We start from the raw sequence: 16,908 nt of genomic DNA on the forward strand, positions 1-16,908 counted from the left end.
CTGGGATGTTAGTGATATAAAATAATTAAGTATATGTTTTAACTTGTTCCTTTTCATTTTTCTTCTTTAAAATACCAAGGATACATTTAAAAATAAACATTATTGGTAAGATGATTGCTTTCTCCTGAAGTGGGTATTATTTAAACCATCATAGGCAGGTGCCAACGTCTAGATAAACTGTGTTCAAGAAATTTGAAATTTGTCAGTTACTTAGGGTATATGTTCCTGTAGAAATAACTATCTTAAATGTTGGTTGGAATCTCAGATTAGTGCAATCCACAGTCTGATCCAAATACTCTACCTGTGCCATAAAAGCAGAAAGCTTTGCAGAACTGAAATTAAATAAAACCAAAGTATATGAAGAGTTTTTGCAAAGCTTTTGGTTGCATGCTGACATAAAGGGTTGATAGGATTGATAGGACATCAGATCGAGAAAAACAAGGAGCAAAGCTGAAGGTTCTAGAGTAGATTTTCAGACTTGGGTTATCCACTTACGTCCATCATCTGTGCTGGGTGCAGGGGACACCCAGATGGAGAAGACAGGTCCCTGGCAGCAGGGATGCGTAGGAGGGGGACCATCCTGTGAGCACATAATTGCAGCACAGTGGCTTAATGCTAAGCTGGAGTGTTGATCAGGTGCCCTGGGAACAAAGGGCCTTCGGAGGGGCTGACGTTCCCACAGGGCGAGAGAGCAGCCCGTGCAATGTCAGGGAGGAGAGGAACATGCTGCTCCGGAGGACCCACAGGTAGCCTAGTGTGGCTGGAGATGGAGCTGAGATCTAGGCAATGCCAGATCACAGATGGCATGCACACCCTGCTAAAGCTTCCAGATTATTCTAGAAGCTGTTGCACCATGCGGGGATGTTCTGCATGGGTCAGCATGTCCTGCTTTCAGCTCAGAACTGTCGCTGGCCCTTGCCACCCACATCCTGAGTGCTATGCTCCCATCACACCTGTACCCCAGCCCACCACTCCCATGCTGCCCAGAGCTCCCCGAATCTTTCAGGGAAGAACTGCCCCCACCAGGCTGGGTACAGCACCCTTTATGTGCCTTGAAAATAGCTTGTGCTTTCTCATCTTGGCACTTGCTCTGGTTACTGACCGTGCTGTCAGCTCCTTGGGCAGCTGCCTCGCCACCGCGTCTTTAGCCCTTGGGCCAGGCATCTCTGGAGGGAGGGAGTGACACCAACAGATTCAATTTTGGGGGGTCCTGACACACAATTTGAGGGGCTCAGTTGAAGCAAAAGGAAACACACACAGAACTGGGAGAGACCTCTAAGTGGGGCTGATGGCTGGGCTGTATCTGCTTTGTGGTAAAGGTGCTTCTGGTGAGAAGGAGAGGGAGAGAGGGAGGGAGGCATCCTTGGAGCCCTTGACCCCGGGGAAAAGGGGCTTTTCAGGGAGAGGGAATGAAGGGAGAACCTCAAGGAAAGAGCACCAGTGGTTGGGGACGTGGGTTTACCTCCTGGCCCGCAGACCAAACATGTCACTGAGGAGCAGGGTTTACACTAGCTCGGCTTCTCTGAACTGCTGGAAGCTCTGAGCCCTGGGTGCCTCCTTCGCACCCTGTCCAGAGGAAGCTTGTCAGCTCTTCCTCGGCTCAGAGCCCAGGAAGTCTGTGCATTGGCGAGGCAGAGTTGCCTCTGTTAACAGTTGCCTGGGGTCATTTGTTGGGGCATCCATGCCACTCCTTCTCCTGCCTCGTTCCCCCATGCTGCCCACCCAGAGTGAAGCCGAAATGTTCTGGGGAAATGAAAGTGCTATGAATGCGCAGGCTCTGGCCAGGCCGGTGAGTCTGAGCGCACAGGTGGTGTCGGGCGTGCAGGGGGGAAGGGAGTGGCATCTGGACAATCCTTTGGGTCCACAGCGCAGGGACAATTAAACTCTCTGTCTCTCACTTGTGGTGACAGGATTCAGCAGGAGGACAGGGAAATGAAACTGGAAAGAAGAATTCAGTAAAAACAGTCTTCCAGGGGACTCTCGCCGCTACAAGATCTTGGCTTCAGAGAATTTTTCAAAAGGGCGTATTCCAGACTGAGTATTCGTTTTCTGTCACCTTCACTTACTGCGAGGAGATTGAGGTAAGCCCTGCCGAGTGCAGGGAACCCAGTGGGTCTTGTTTGCAGAATGGGCAGCTGCTCCCCTAACAGGACCCAAGGGCACGGGCACCCTGGTGGGTGGGCCATGGTCCCCACACCGATGGTGAGGCTGCTGAATGGTGAGGACAGACCTTGTTGGGCTGGCGGGGAGGGGCATTCGAGTCTGATCCAGTGCTGAGGTTATGAGTCAGGTTTATGATGTTGAAAGTAGAAGAATAAGATGGAAGCAAGAGCTACTTGAAAGGGAAACTGGGCAGAGTGGCGTCTGAATGTGAGGAAACTGGAAATCAGTTCCAAAATGTTGGGAGGCAGGGAGGGCTTCCAGAAACCGAGGTGTGGACAGAATCTTGTGCCACTGAGGAGGAAGAGGGAGGGCCTAAAGACTGTTGACTCCAGGACAAAGTTCTAGAAAGTGATATAAGCAAACCAACCAAATGGCCCTCAGACGTCATCAAACCAGACTTCAATAGGCTGTTGCCTTCCAGGGATACTTTAATGGAGTCATTATAAAATCATATAGCTGAGACTGTGCATGAGCAGAGACAAATGACTCTCACTCCATCTCAGACTTCTTCAAACTTATTACCTATCTACACAGAGGGGAGAAGATCATTAATCCAAATACCCAGAGCCCAGAACTCTGACCACTCACCCTCACCGGGACAGAGTCTAAGGTCAAAACAAGGAAAACATACATACATCTTGAACTTGGTTTAGAAGTTTTGCTGTTGGCAGTGGAATGGGTGTAGCAAGTCTGGAGCTATGTTGTGTGTACTCTAAGGCTGAGCAGATGGACACAGGGTTGCTGCTGTTGGAAGCCCAGGTTCTTTCTTACTGGAGGAGGGACGTGTGGACCAGGGGAGAGAGGAGGAGGTCTGTGGTTTGGAAGGAGCTAGAGGTATAGTGTGAACTCATGATTTAAAAAGCAACAACAGGTAAAAGACCTGTACTAATAAAACTATGAGACACTGATGAAAGAAATCAAAAATGACACACACAGATGGAGAAATATACCATGTTTTTGGATTGGAAGAATCAATATTGTGAAAATGACTATACTACCCAAAGCAGTCTACAGATTCAATGCAATCCCTATCAAATTACCAATGGCATTTTTTACAGAACTAGAACAAAAAATCTTAAAATTTGTATGGAGACACAAAAGACCCTGAATAGCCAAATCAATCTTGAGGAAAAAAAAATGGAGCTGGAGGAATCAGACTCCCTGACTTCAAACCATACTACAAAGCTCCAGTAATCAAGACAATATGGTACTGGCACAAAAACAGAAATATAGATCAATGGAACAGGATAGAAAGCCCAGAGATAAACCCATGCAACTATGGTCAACTAATCCATGGCACAGGATGCAAGGATATACAATGGAGAAAAGACAGTCTCTTCAATAAGTGGTGCTGGGAAAACTGGACAGCTACATGTAAAAGAATGAAATTAGAATACTCCCTAACACCATACACAAAAATAAACTCAACATGGATTCGAGACCTAAATGTAAGACTGGACACTATAAAACTCTTAGAGGCAAACATAGGAAGAACACTGTTTGACATAAATCACAGCAAGATCTTTTTTGACCCACCTCCTAGAGTAATGGAAATAAAAACAAAAATAAATAGGACCTAATGAAACTTAAAAGCTTTTGCACAGCAAAGGAAACTATAAACAAGACGAAAAGACAACCTTCAGAATGGGAGAAAATATTTGCAAACGAGTCAATGGACAAAGGATTAATCTCCAAGATACATAAACAGCTCATGCAGCTCAATATTAAAAAAACAAACAACCCAACCAAACAATGGGCAGAAGACCTAAATAGACATTTCTCCAAAGAAGACATATAGATGGCCAAGAAGCACATGAAAAGCTGCTCAACATCACTAATGATTAGAGAAATGCAAATCAAAACTACAATGAGTGTCACCTCACACCAGTTAGAATGGGCATCATCAGAAAATCTACAAACAACAAGTGCTGGAGAGGGTGTGGAGAAAAGGGAACCCTCTTGCACTGTTGGTGGAAATGTAAGTTGATACAACCACTAAGGAGAACAGTATGGATCTTCCTTAAAAAACTAAAAATAGAATTACCATATGACCCAGCAATCCCACTACTGGGCATATACCCAGAGAAAACCATAATTCAAAAAGACACATGCATCCCAATGTTCATTGCAGCACTAGTTACAATAGCCAGGTCATGGAAGCAACCTAAATGCCCATCGACAGACAAATGGATAAAGAAGATGTGGTACATATATACGATGGAATATTACTCTGCCATAAAAAGGAACGAAATTGGGTCGTTTGTGAAGACATGGATGGACATAGAGGCTGTCATACAGAGTGAAGTAAGTCAGAAAGAGAAAAACAAATATCGTATATTAACACATATATGTGGAATCTAGAAAAATGGTACAGATGAACTGGTTTGCAAGGCAGAAATAGACACAGATGTAGAGAACAAACGTATGGACACCAAGGAGGGAAAGCGGGGGTGGGGTGGTGGTGGTGGTGGGATGAATTGGGAGATTGGTATTGAGATATATACACTAATATGTATAAAGTAGATAACGAATAAGAACCTGCTGTATAATAAATAAATAGCAACAACAGGGGCTTCCCTGGTAGCACAGTGGTTGGGAGTCCGCCTGCCAATGCAGGGGACACAGGTTCGAGCCCTGGTCCAGGAAGATCCCACATCCGCGAAGCAGCTGAGCCCCTGCACCACAACTACTGAGCCTGCACTCTAGAGCCCGCGAGCCACACTATTGAAGCCCACGTGTCTAGAGCCCGTGCTCCGCAACAAGAGAAGTCACCACACTGAGAAGCTGTGCACTGCAACAAAGTGTAGCTCCTGCTCGCCGCAACTAGAGAAAGCCCGTGCACGGCAACGAAGACCCATCGCAGCCAAAAATAAATAAATAAATATTGTAAAAATTAAAAAAATAAAAAGCAACCACAGTTCCTGACTCCATCCACTGAAAGGGCCTCGAGATTGTGACACCGAGGTCCGTGAGCACACCCAGAGCCCTAGTCATGGCTTCTAAATGTCATTTCCCGTGAAAAACAAACCAAAACAAAACCTCCCCAAACCTGTGCTTCTGGAAGGAACAGCAGATTCTAGAGGTGGGGCTGAAGAAGTGAAAGGCCAGCCTGAAACACCTTGTATTGCCAGAAAGTAGAAGTGCTTGAAGTCGAGTGGTGACATGTCACAAGGAGGCAGGACTAGATCCAAGGTGATATCCTAGGTTAGATCCTGGATGGTAAAAGGATGTTCATGGGAAAAAAGTGGTGAAATCCAAATAAAGCCAGTGGTTTTGTTCATGGTAATCTAGCAATGCTAATTACTTAGCTTTGACAACTGTACTATGGCTACGTAACGTGTTAGCACTCGGGGAAATTGGGCTGAGAGTATCTGGAACTCTCCATACTATCTCTGCAGTATTTCCGTACATCTAAAATTATTACATTTTTTAAAAAAGGAGACAGAAGCTAGCTTGCAGGGGTTCCCACTATCCAAATCTGAGGCAATTGGAGTATCACAATGAGTAATGACCAGAAGAGGATTATCATATTAGAGATTATCGTATTAGGTGGAGTAAATCAGACAGAGAAAGACAAATACCATATGCTGTCACTTACATGTGGGATCTAAAATACAACACAAATGAACTTATTTACTAAACAGAGACAGACTCACAGACGTAGAGAACAGACTTGTGGTTACCAAAAGGGAAAGGGGGTCTGGGAGGGATAAATTAGGAGTTTGGGATTAACAGATACAAACTACTAATATATAAAATAGGTAAACAAGGCCCAACTGTATAGCACAGGGAACTATATTCAATATCCTGTAGTAAACCATAATGGAAAAGAAAAAAACTTTGTCATCATCATAACAGAAAGGAAAACAGAAAAGGCCAGAGAACTCTTCTAGAAAAGAGACATGGTAACTAAATGCAGTGTGTGTCCGTCAGTTGGATCCATGACCCAAACAGTCAGGAAGGACACCTGTGGACAATGAGAGAAATGTGGACATGGACCCTTCCTCGAGAAAGGTCACACCCACGTGAACTGGCCTCAGCGTGACACCTGTACTACCATGTGTAGCAGAAGGGACATGGTGTTGGGGATGCCTGCCCAGGACTTATGGGCCAAGGGACATGACGTCTGCAACTTCCTTCCGATGGTTCAGCGGAGAAAATGCCTATTTCTAGAGAGACTAAAGGGAGCACAAAAGAGAAAGAGATAAAGCAGTCGCTTTAAACACTGGGGAGCCTAGCTGAAGGTATATGAGTGTCCTTGTGCTGTCATTGCAACTTTCTGTTAAGTTTGAAACTTTTTGAAATAAAACAATGGAGGGAAATCCTTTCAGGTTAAAAACCAGTTACACAGTGGAAGAGACTGTAGAGATGACCTGTCCCAGTCAGGACCCTTCGTTTTATAAGGCTAAGGTGGGTTGCCCTGACACACCAGTGACACAGCAGACCATTGACAAAGATGAGTCAGAACCCAGGTGTCTTTGAAGCGCTGTGCATAATCATCTTCCTTCATAGAATTCCACTGTGGCATCTAGGTGTCCTAGTGGCTGTCCCTTACATGTGGGTTTTGCAGGTCTGGAGGCGACTGGTGGAAATAAACTTCCCTGCAGAGCATGGCTGGAAGGAATCCTTGCTGGGGGACATGGAAGGGAGGCTCAAACAGGTACTGAAAGTCGGGGGATGTTCTTTTTGGAAGTCGGTAAAACCAGACCGTGAGAAGCAACCAAGACACGTGATGACTGCATTTGAAGGGACAGGGCATGGGGTTCATATGACTCTGTCATATGATTTCTGATTCAGCCTTAATAGTTTGACTGCAGATGGTATTCCAGAGAAGAATAAGGGCACAAGGTCTGGGCACCAGGGGAACCCTCAGCATGCATGGGGTTCTAATTGGCACTAACCCTATATGCTGTGGCTCTAAGTGGCCTGTTGGTGACAAGAGCCTTATTAAACCCAGTGACAAGTGGGGACAACACAAAATTGCTCCCCATTTTTAATTAAGGCCTGTGACCCTAGAAAATTCGGGTTTTAAAAAACGGGATATGAGGGTTTTCTACGTAACTGTTAAATGGATCTTTTTAGGAAAAGAGAAGCAAAGAAGAAACCTTTTTTAATTAATTAGTTTTAAAAATTTATATTTTTGTTATACATTTATTTTATTTATTTTTGGCTGCGTTGGGTCTTCATTGCTGCGCAGGCCTTCTCTAGTTGCGGCGAGCGGGGACTACTCTTCGTTGCAATGTGCGAGCTTCTTATTGCGGTGGCTTCTCTTGTTGCAGAGCACAGCCTCTAGGCGTGCAGGCTTCAGTAGTTGTGGCACGCAGGCTCGGTAGATGTGGCACGCAGGCTCACTAGATGTGGCTTGCAAGATCTAGAGCGCAGGCTCAGTAGTTGTGGTGCATGGGCTCAGTTGCTCCGCGGCATGTGGGAATCTTCCCGGACCAGAGCTTGAATCCATGTCCCCCGTACTGGCAGGCAGATTGACAGCCACTGCGCCACCAGGGAAGCCCTTTTTTTTTTTTTTTTTTAAATTTACCTGCTTTTGCAAGCTGCTGAGCCGGATGCTTTTTCTGCAAAGTGGGAATTTTAGCCTTCTTGGTCTTGTTTGAATTTTTGCCTTGTTGGTCTAATGGTTAGAGGCAGGGAGGACATGCTTAGCATGGGATGGGAAGAAGGTCAAAATAATGGGGAGCTGATACAGTAGTAGGAAAGTGAAAATTACTAGGGTGTTTTCATTCCATAGTGTCTGAGAGTGCAGCACCCCAAACCTATAACACCCTCATCTTCCCGTCTTGCAGGAGAAGCCTCTCTCCCAGATCTCTGCCTTCTGTAGCACTAACTGGGATGCTGCAGGTGCGGAAGACAGTGTGTCGAAACGCTTTGAGATGTGTGCCATTGAAGCCGTGAGCTCGATCTGCCAGGTGAACAACCTTTCCCACTCAAGAATTGCGTTTGGGTTCACACCTGCCTTCTGTCTTCATCAACTAAAGGCTATTAAGTGCCGCTGGTTCTGAGACCCTGCACCAATGCAAAGAATGGGCTCTGGGCATCCCCCTCCCCAGCCTGAAATCCAGTACCCTGTACCCACTCCTTGAAATGCCACTCAGCTTCCTGCTACTGCATGGTATCATAGCAGTTCACGGGTGACCTCCAGAAATCTCACAGGCTGCTCCTAAATGCCCCATTATTATCATTGCCACCTACCCAGCCTTTGTTTTATTGCTTGCTAATAACACTTGCTTAGCATGCAGTAGAAGACCCCAAAGGTTAGCAAAGCATTATGGAAGAAAAAATGTATGAAGTTGAAAAGATTTTATCAATTCACTTAGAAAGAGAGTTAAAATTTATGTGTTGTTTGTAGGTAGCTTTACAAGAATTACAGTTAGGAATACAAAGGATACCAGTATTAATGGTTTACTTGTATTATGTTTGATGTTTTTCATAATGTGAAAGTCCCAGGAAAAATGTAGAAACTGGCATTGAGCCAGAGGAAAGAGGGGTGACTTGTGGGTTGTGTCTGTATCTGTCTGTCGGTACCTGTTTCCGCATCCCCAGTATTCATCACTTACGGAGACAGTGCACAGGAAAATGGAAGTGCCCTAAGAAAAGTTAAGCATTTTATTTATAATTGGTTTTTTTGAGGCTTTGTAAAACTAGTTATGAGGGATTTCTGAAATGCTGTTGGGTGGGTAATTTACTTCTGTTATTCAAAAACAAACCAACCAGAAAAACCTTCTAAATATCCCTCTCTTTATTCATTTTCTTATAGTCTCAGACCAGTATCCTTGAGAAAATCTCTTATAACGACTTGAGGAAATGTGGCACCCTTGTGTCTGCTGTGATCACTAAGTCCTGGCCGAGAAGTAGAGGGGAATTTGTAGATGACTTAGGTGAGGTTTTGAATCACCTGCTCACTTGGCCAGAAGTCAATCATCTCCTCAAGTTGTATGGTATGTTCACAGAGGGTGCTGGGAACATGTGCTCTGTCCAGTGGTGCCTCCTGACCCAAGGGTAGGGCAGAGTATTTGACCTGTGAGTCAGTTCGAATGGGTTGATGTTTGCCAAAAGAAGCAGCCTGGATGGAAGGACCCAGGAAGGTTCATAGTATCTTGTATTGTAATTGAGAGCTAACACTGAAATCCACCATTCATAGAATAGCTGCTGAACACCAGCTACCATGCTGATGTCTTATACTTGAAGTGGTTCTGAGGCTCCTCAGACAAAGAAACTGAGGTGGAGAATGTAATAGGACTTACCCAAGGTCTTGCCAAGAATAAGTGTTAAGAACTGAAATCAAAACCCAAGTGTGTCTGAGTCTAAAACCCTCTCTTTGTTGTTCTGAGATCCATATAAATGTCCGATCCAATACTGGTGACCTTAGCAAAAACTAAGTACTGCCTGATTTTTCCACCCGTACATTCCATGACCCAAGCGTTTGTGACCAAAGAGGGAGAGATGTGTATTTCCCTAAAAACATTATATTCAGGTTTATGTGTGAGTCGTTAGATTCAGATCTAGTGGAAAAGCACCACAGTTAGATTATTTTGCGTCTCAGTTTCATCAAATTACTGGGACAGCCTTAAAACAAAAAGCTAAGTTTCTTCAATGGCAGGGTTGTTGTAGCGATAAAATAAGAAGATTGATGTGGAATTCCTATGTAATGATTAAAAACTACTCATTTGAAAATATTACATTTGTGTCTTTTAAATTAATAGACCTTATATTTTAGAGCAGTTTAAGTTGATAGAAAAATTGAGCAGAAAGTACAGAGATTTCCCATATTTAGCCCCTCCACACACACAGTTTCCTCTATTATTAATGTCTTGCTTCAGTGTGGTACAATTGTTATAACTGATGAGCCAGTACTGATATGTTATTAATAACTAAAGACCAATGTTTACATTGGGTTTACTCTGGTACTTTCTGCGGGTTTTGACAAATGTTTAATGATGTGCATCCACTATTACCGTATCATACCGAATAGTTTCACTGCCCTAAAACCTTGTGTTCCACCTGTTCATCCCTCCCCTCTCCCCTCTTCTACAGTTGTGCCTTTTGCAGAAAGTGATATGGTTGGAATCACACACTCTGTAACCTTTTCAGATTGGCTTCTTCGTTTAGCAACATGCATTGAAGGTTCCTTTTCATACCTCACTTCTTTTTACCACTGAATAATGTTCCATTATGTGAATGGACCACAGTTTGTCCATTCACCTACTGAAGAACATCTTGGATACTTCCAAGATTTTGCAATTGTGAATAAAGCTGCTTTATTTGCTTTTAATGGCATGACCCAACTGTATGACCCTAGTATGACTGGGAGAGAAACCTTCTGGTGGTTAAGTATGTTTGAAAATTTTGCCCTCTAAATTGATCCTAAAATTCACATTCAACATTTTGCAAGATAGCCAAGATGTGTAGAGTATAGCCATTACACTGATGTTTATCTTGTTTCCATGTGCTGTGATGATGCCTCCTTAAGACCACGTAGATAACCCTCACGGGGTGTCAGTGCATCCCTAGTGCAGTTTATTTTTCTCTAAGCGTTCTCAAGATGGGAGATTTTAAAGGCGGTGATGTCTAGTTTAAGAAAGATATTCAGTATACTGAAGAGGGCACAGGTTTAAAATAACTGAGAAATGTGGTTCTCCTGGCTGACTTTGGTCATTTGAGGAATCGTCTTCATGAAGAAGGAAGTCCTTTGGGAGATGAATTTGGGTGAGATGTAAACCTCCTGGGCAAAGCAGAATCGAGGGATGTGAGAAGCACATCTGGAAACACGGAATGACTCTGCTTTATTGTATGGAAGTTGGGTCAGAGCAATGAGGAAGTTACTGGGAATTCAATAACGTGGGAAGGAAGTGGGATGCCCACCGTTTTAACTCTGTTCTTAACTTGATCAGGAACCAATGAGAAAATATTAGAAAATATTACCGATGAAGGGAAGAAGTTGATGGCCACTGCTGACTCTGTGTTCAGAAAAGTTACTAATGACCTCATCAGTGGAGCGATTTTAGTTGGACAACTGGAGCTGATCATAAAACACACCAATCAGTTCCTTGACATCTGGCAGTTAAGTAAGTTGAGATGTGGACTTCAGGCTCATGAGGGGTTAGACGGTAAGAAGCGTCTGTGTTTGCCTGTGTGTCTTGTAGAGGGGCGATCTTTGTCGTCTTTATGATTAGTGGCTCTTCTCGCCAGGAAGTTGACAGGCGATGGCTTCTAATCCTTAGGAAAATAATGGGAAAGTGATAAAATACTGACTGTGTCAGAGCACTGGCTGTTTTTATTCCATGCTGCTGACACGGGGACATCTTGGAGTGGCCCTGCACGCAGCCCCCTGCGTCACCCTCCACATAGCTCAGCACGTGGGGCATGTTCATGTGGGTGGAAGAAATGTCTTGCCACAAGCGAATGTTTGTGTGTTCTACTGGTTTCCTTTTCTTTTTTTTTCAGGGAGTACAAGTCTTCCAGCCCATGAGAAAAGACACGCTATGAAGGAAGTGCTGAGTCTCAGAAAGAATGAACTAGTCACTCTAAAGAATGAGAAAACATATGTTGACTCTCTCCTGAAGTTGTATGGGAGGGTAAAAGACCTGATTAAAGGTGATATTCTTAAGCATTAAAATAAACAAAATTGAGGGGTCCCCAGGGGAGAATGGTCAAAAGAGAATATGATAAGAATGTGTCACAGTAGCAGCCTTTTATCTTGGACGGGAGCCTTTTTTGAATGTGTTAATTTTTACAAAGTTAACACTTTTTGGCGATTACTGCCGTACCTCTAAGTAGCGTGCTTAAATGTCTCCTTGATTTTTCAGGTTTAAGCATTATCCATGTTAAGTGTTAAATCTCCTTATTTTTCCAATTTCTGCCTTACACACATAACCTTTCCAACCTCCCTTTCCTCCAATTTTATCATAATTTTAATTAGATCAGTCCTCAGGGTTTAAATAGTCACGACTGTGTAAACGCACTGTTCATACCTGAGCCATGAAACATACCATGATTCTCTTCCATTTCTTGTGCAAACTGTTTTCTCTAGATTTAAAATTCTTGTCTTGTCCTATGCTTTGTTTTCAATGTATTTGTTTTTAAGTTCAATCCCAGACTCTTTACCAACCATTTGAATTTCCTCACAAGGCAATCAGTTTGACTTTTCAGAAGGACTCTCCCCAGACTGGAGGGATGCAGTCCTAGGGATGTCCTGCTTCTGTCCTCGGCTGGATCTGTGTCCTGGGTCCCATGGCTCCCTGCTTTCACTCCTGTGTTTTAGTGAAACACACCCTCTGGTCCCTCCTGAGAAGGGGGCACAGGAGTCGTTGCCTGTCTGAAAATGTCTGCCCGTACATGAGATCTGTTGTTTGGTGCAGAGGTACAGACTGGAAACGTTTTCCTTCAGGATTTGGGATTTGTGGCTCCATGGTCTCTGCAGGGTCGCTGTTGAGAGTCAGATGTGATTCTTATCCTTCGTGGATGACATATTTTCTCTCTCAGGAAGCTCTTGATATCTTTTTGTCCCCCTTATTCTGAAATTTCCTAATGATGTGCCTTGGAATGGGTCTGTTTCCCATCTGTTGTACTGGGCATAATTAAGTGGGTCTTTCTAATCTGGAAATCCAAGTCCTTGAGTTCTGGGGAAACTTCTTGTGTTAGTTAAGTGGTTACTTTTTCTCTTGCTGGAATTCACAGTTGGATGTGTGATCTCCTGGAATGGTCATCTGACTTCCATACATTTTCTCTCCTATTTTCCATCTCTTTGTGTTTTGTTCTGCTTTCTGAGCAGTTTCCTTAATTTGACCTTCTAACGTTTCCAGTAAATTTTTAAATTTCTCTTCTTATGTATTTAATTTATAAGAACTCTTTTTTTCCTCTGAGTGATCCTTTTTCTCTGCTATCCTGTTCTTGTTCATGGTTGCAGTATCATATCTTTCTGAGATTATTGATATTTTTGATTTAGAGGTTTTCTTTTTCTTTATCTTGAATAGTTTCCTATTTCCTCCGAGTTGCTTTTATCTCTTGGTATGTTTTAATATCTATTTTTCATGTTAAAGACTTTCCCCATCTGTCTAGAAATGCTTGTTTATCTGTTTATATTAAGAGAGGTGCCTAACATGCTAATGGAGGATTCTGAGGGTGGCGTGGCTAGGCTTTGAAATAGCCTGTATCTTTAGCTCCTCTCTCTTGGGCTGCTTAGATTGCCAGTCTCTTGCTTGGAAGGTATAGGCCCCGCTGCCAGGTTTCTGGGAGTCAAGAGAGAAATGAGGTCTGGAGGGTTCTCAGCATCCAATATGCACATCTAGTCTTACTGCCTTCCTTCTTCCTGTATCCTCTGTTCTCCTTTCTTCTTAAATTTAATGGTACGTACCGTCTGTTAGCTTCCTGACAAAGCATACGTGCCTGGAAATGCCTTTATTCTGCCATATACCTGAGACCCCCAATCCAGAGAGCCCTCCGTGTTATGCTGTCTAAAATATAAACCGCCCATTGCTTGCCAGGGTGGAGGAGGTGCCATCAACCTGCCGTATGGAACGGGTGGGGATGAAAATGAGGCTATTTGATGACTTCTTAAGCAGACTTTCAGCCCAGTCCTCCTTATTTTATCACCACCTCCCAAATTTCAGTTACCTGTGCAGCCAGTGTCTGTGCATTGGGGGAAGTCTGTGACACCAGACACGTGGCAGACTCAGGTTTCCCCACCATGGGCTAGGACCCCACGTTCTGAGGCTTAAGACGTCATTTACCCCCTAGCACATCTGCTTTTCAAGTTCCAAAATTTTGTTGCTGTGATCTCCTTTTCTGTCCTTCCCAGCCCTGTTGCTTTATGGCTTTTGAACAACAATCTCTTTTCTATCATTGGAACAGAATATGGGGAGGGAGTGGAAGCATGTGCAGATGTCAGACTGTCATCTTCTCCCAGAAGTTGCAAAGCTTTCTTTGTCATGAAAATTGACGAGCTAGGTGAGGGTGGAGACTTAGGGATTCTTACTGAGAACAATGCCAGCAAGTGTGTTCACTTGCATTTCCTTAAGAGCAGCGAGGGGAGTAAAAACTGGGAAAGTAAAATGAAATGATATCATGAATAGAGGTTTCACTTTTGACATTCTCTTATGGTTTCAAAAGTGGATTTTGGAGAGATTGCTGAAAGACATTCGGAAGACCTCAGCGGGAAAAGATTAAACCAAGTCGTGATGGTGAACTTGTCAGCCACCTCTCTCGACTCAACGTGGACAACGCATTACAACCTGAGCCCTGCAGTCCAAGAAATGGCCAGAAATGCAGACTTGCTGAAGGACAGCCACGTCTTCCAGGTCTTCTGGACAGAAGCCGCCCAGGAGCTGAGTGAGCCAGAGGAGGAGCTGGAAAGGAAACTATTCCACCCTGAAGAGATGTATCAATGTTTATATGGCCCTTGTTTCAAAAGGTTTACGAAACTGTATCAGGATCTGAAGTCAGGGGAAGTCACCTTTGGGGAAATCGATGACATCTTCAAAAACTTTGTGAATAAATACAGCGACCTAACTAAAGACCTCCAGACCATGTGTGCTCTGTACCCCAGTGACCAAAAAGATTGGATCAAGGAGCGAGTCCGGCAGATCGAGGAATACCATCACCTGCATCAGGCTGTCGACTCAGCCAAGGTCATCTTGAAGGTCAAAGAGAATTTGGCCCTGACCGGCGACTTTGGTGTTCTCCACATCTTACTAAGCTTTGTAAGTTATTTACTGGGGACTACTGGGGGTGGGGGTGGCGGGGATGCCGCTCTCGAGCTCTTAAAAACTGGGCAAGATGATTCCGCAGCTTCCTTCAACGTTATTTGTATTTTATTCGATGCCTGCATATGCCAAGGGCTTCGTTCTTACCTTTGTTTACCAACAGTGCGACTGTTTTGGGTAGTGAGGGTTTCCTTGGATCGGCAGGAGGATCGTGAATTTAGGAAAAGGCAATGATCCTCTTTTAGTCATCAGGTATTTGTAAAGAGTCACCTGAGCTCTTTAGGTTCTAAAAGCCATTTGTTTTGTCAGCTCTGCACATCTAGTGCTTACCTGGGAGCGGCACGTGGTACATTATCTGTTACAGTTAAGAAGTGAGTCTTCTGCTTTCTGATTTTTTTAGGTGAGCATTTATAAGGTATATGGTGACCTATATTATTGTATAGACAGGTATGATGGGGACTGGCACATGTAAGCTTGAAGCCCAGCAGCGTGTTTTTGAGTAGGTCACTGTCCTGGTCCTTCTATTCTTTACCTAGAAAATAGAAAAAATTACAAGGTGCACCTGGCAGGGTTCTTGTGTAGGTTTGCTTAGCAGAATGCCAGGTGCGGAGGAACTGTAGTTACTATGGATCGAGGCAGGACAGAAGAGCGGCTACAGTGTCCAATCTGGGATAAGAGCTTTATGCACCTGCCAATCCTGGAAGCTTGGTGGGAAGGACTGTTGGGACGGTCAACATTGTTGTTTTGGGGGGTCCAGGAGCCAGTTCCAGTGCACATACAACCTTCTCTTGCAGACTCTCTTTGACAACTTGCTTTGATGACTTTTTTAGACTGTCTTGGACAACTTTCGCCATGAAAAACTGGACCGGATCAACCAGCAGCTTATCCGTGCCAAAAAGCTGCTGCAGGACGTCAATGAGACCCGGTGTCAGTGTCTGAAGGAGCTGTCCCGGAGGAAGGAGTTCATCAGCTGGGTCCGGGAGGCTCTCGGAGGTACAGTCCATCACTGTGGTGGCCGGAAGTCTGGAGCATGTTTAGATGGTTCATAGGGTGGTCTTCCTAAACGTGTGGGCAGCCCCTCCCCTTGATCATGTTCTGAGTAAAGGACCATGAGATGCCATCTGCATTTTTTAAATTAAAACATTTTAATTGAAATGTATTTGCCAGGTAGCATTGTGTAAAGTTAGGGTGTATGGCACATTGATTTGATACATTTATATCTTGTAATATGATTGCCATTGTAACAATAATTAGCCCCACTATCACGTCCTATAATTCTCCTTTCATCTTAGTGATTGTAATAATTAAGTCTAGTCTCTTAGCAAGTTTTCATCTGTATTCTTTGGTAAATGTGCAGGGTGTGCCTCGTTGATTGTAGGTAGCATTTATTTCAGGACAGTATAGCTCATTTTCTGGTGTAAAAACTATTTCCTTGGCTACTTTTTTTCCCTCTCACTCTGGATGCTTGCTGTGAACAGCAAGGGATCATTTTCTTTAAAATTGTGTCCCTTTAGCTTTTTCCTCCAGTTGATTTTTACTAGAAGCCAAGGCGAACTTGTCTTGGCTTAATCACCTCTTCCTGTCGTTGTGCAAGGGCTTGGCAGTCTTTTTAACTCTGTGGCTTTGGTGACTTTAGCAGAATTAATTCATGGAGGGGAGATGGAGCCAGGGAAGAGGGAAGGTGGACAGCCCTGGTGTGCAGGGACAGGGGAGGGGCCGCCTGCTCAGCTCATCACAGACTCGCTGCTTTCAGCTATGGGCTCCTCGGGCCACAGTGATGCACAGATTTTGATTAGTGAGCAGCCATTTTTTATAGATAACTGTCAACATGTTACTGTTTTTTTCGTAACGAAATGGCAATATTGTGTGATTATATGAAGTAAGGTACACAAAAGCCCCATGCAATGCCTGGACATTGATGCTGTTCAGTAAGGTCAGGTATTGGTCAGCAGTATCAACATAAATGGCAAGAAAGAAAAAAATGCCCCAGGTTCTTATCGAAAGCAAAAAGTGGATAAAACCCCTAAAAATC

The 16,908-nt window shown here is 44.0% G+C and overlaps 1 protein-coding gene across 2 annotated transcripts in view; it reads left to right on the plus strand.

Moving 5' to 3' along the window:
* Positions 1 to 16,908, plus strand: part of RNF213 (ring finger protein 213) — a 112,625-nt gene that overhangs the window by 41,964 nt on the left and 53,753 nt on the right. For both annotated transcript variants that reach the window (XM_033438679.2, XM_033438682.2), the window contains 8 exons: positions 1,911 to 2,081; positions 6,734 to 6,823; positions 7,962 to 8,084; positions 8,933 to 9,113; positions 11,067 to 11,282; positions 11,620 to 11,769; positions 14,284 to 14,873; positions 15,707 to 15,869. In XM_033438679.2, coding sequence (XP_033294570.1) covers positions 1,911 to 2,081; positions 6,734 to 6,823; positions 7,962 to 8,084; positions 8,933 to 9,113; positions 11,067 to 11,282; positions 11,620 to 11,769; positions 14,284 to 14,873; positions 15,707 to 15,869 — 1,684 coding nt within the window. The remainder of the gene's footprint in view (positions 1 to 1,910; positions 2,082 to 6,733; positions 6,824 to 7,961; positions 8,085 to 8,932; positions 9,114 to 11,066; positions 11,283 to 11,619; positions 11,770 to 14,283; positions 14,874 to 15,706; positions 15,870 to 16,908) is intronic.

This window comes from Orcinus orca, chromosome 19, assembly GCF_937001465.1.
Source record: "Orcinus orca chromosome 19, mOrcOrc1.1, whole genome shotgun sequence".
NCBI classification, from domain to species: Eukaryota; Metazoa; Chordata; class Mammalia; order Artiodactyla; family Delphinidae; genus Orcinus; species Orcinus orca.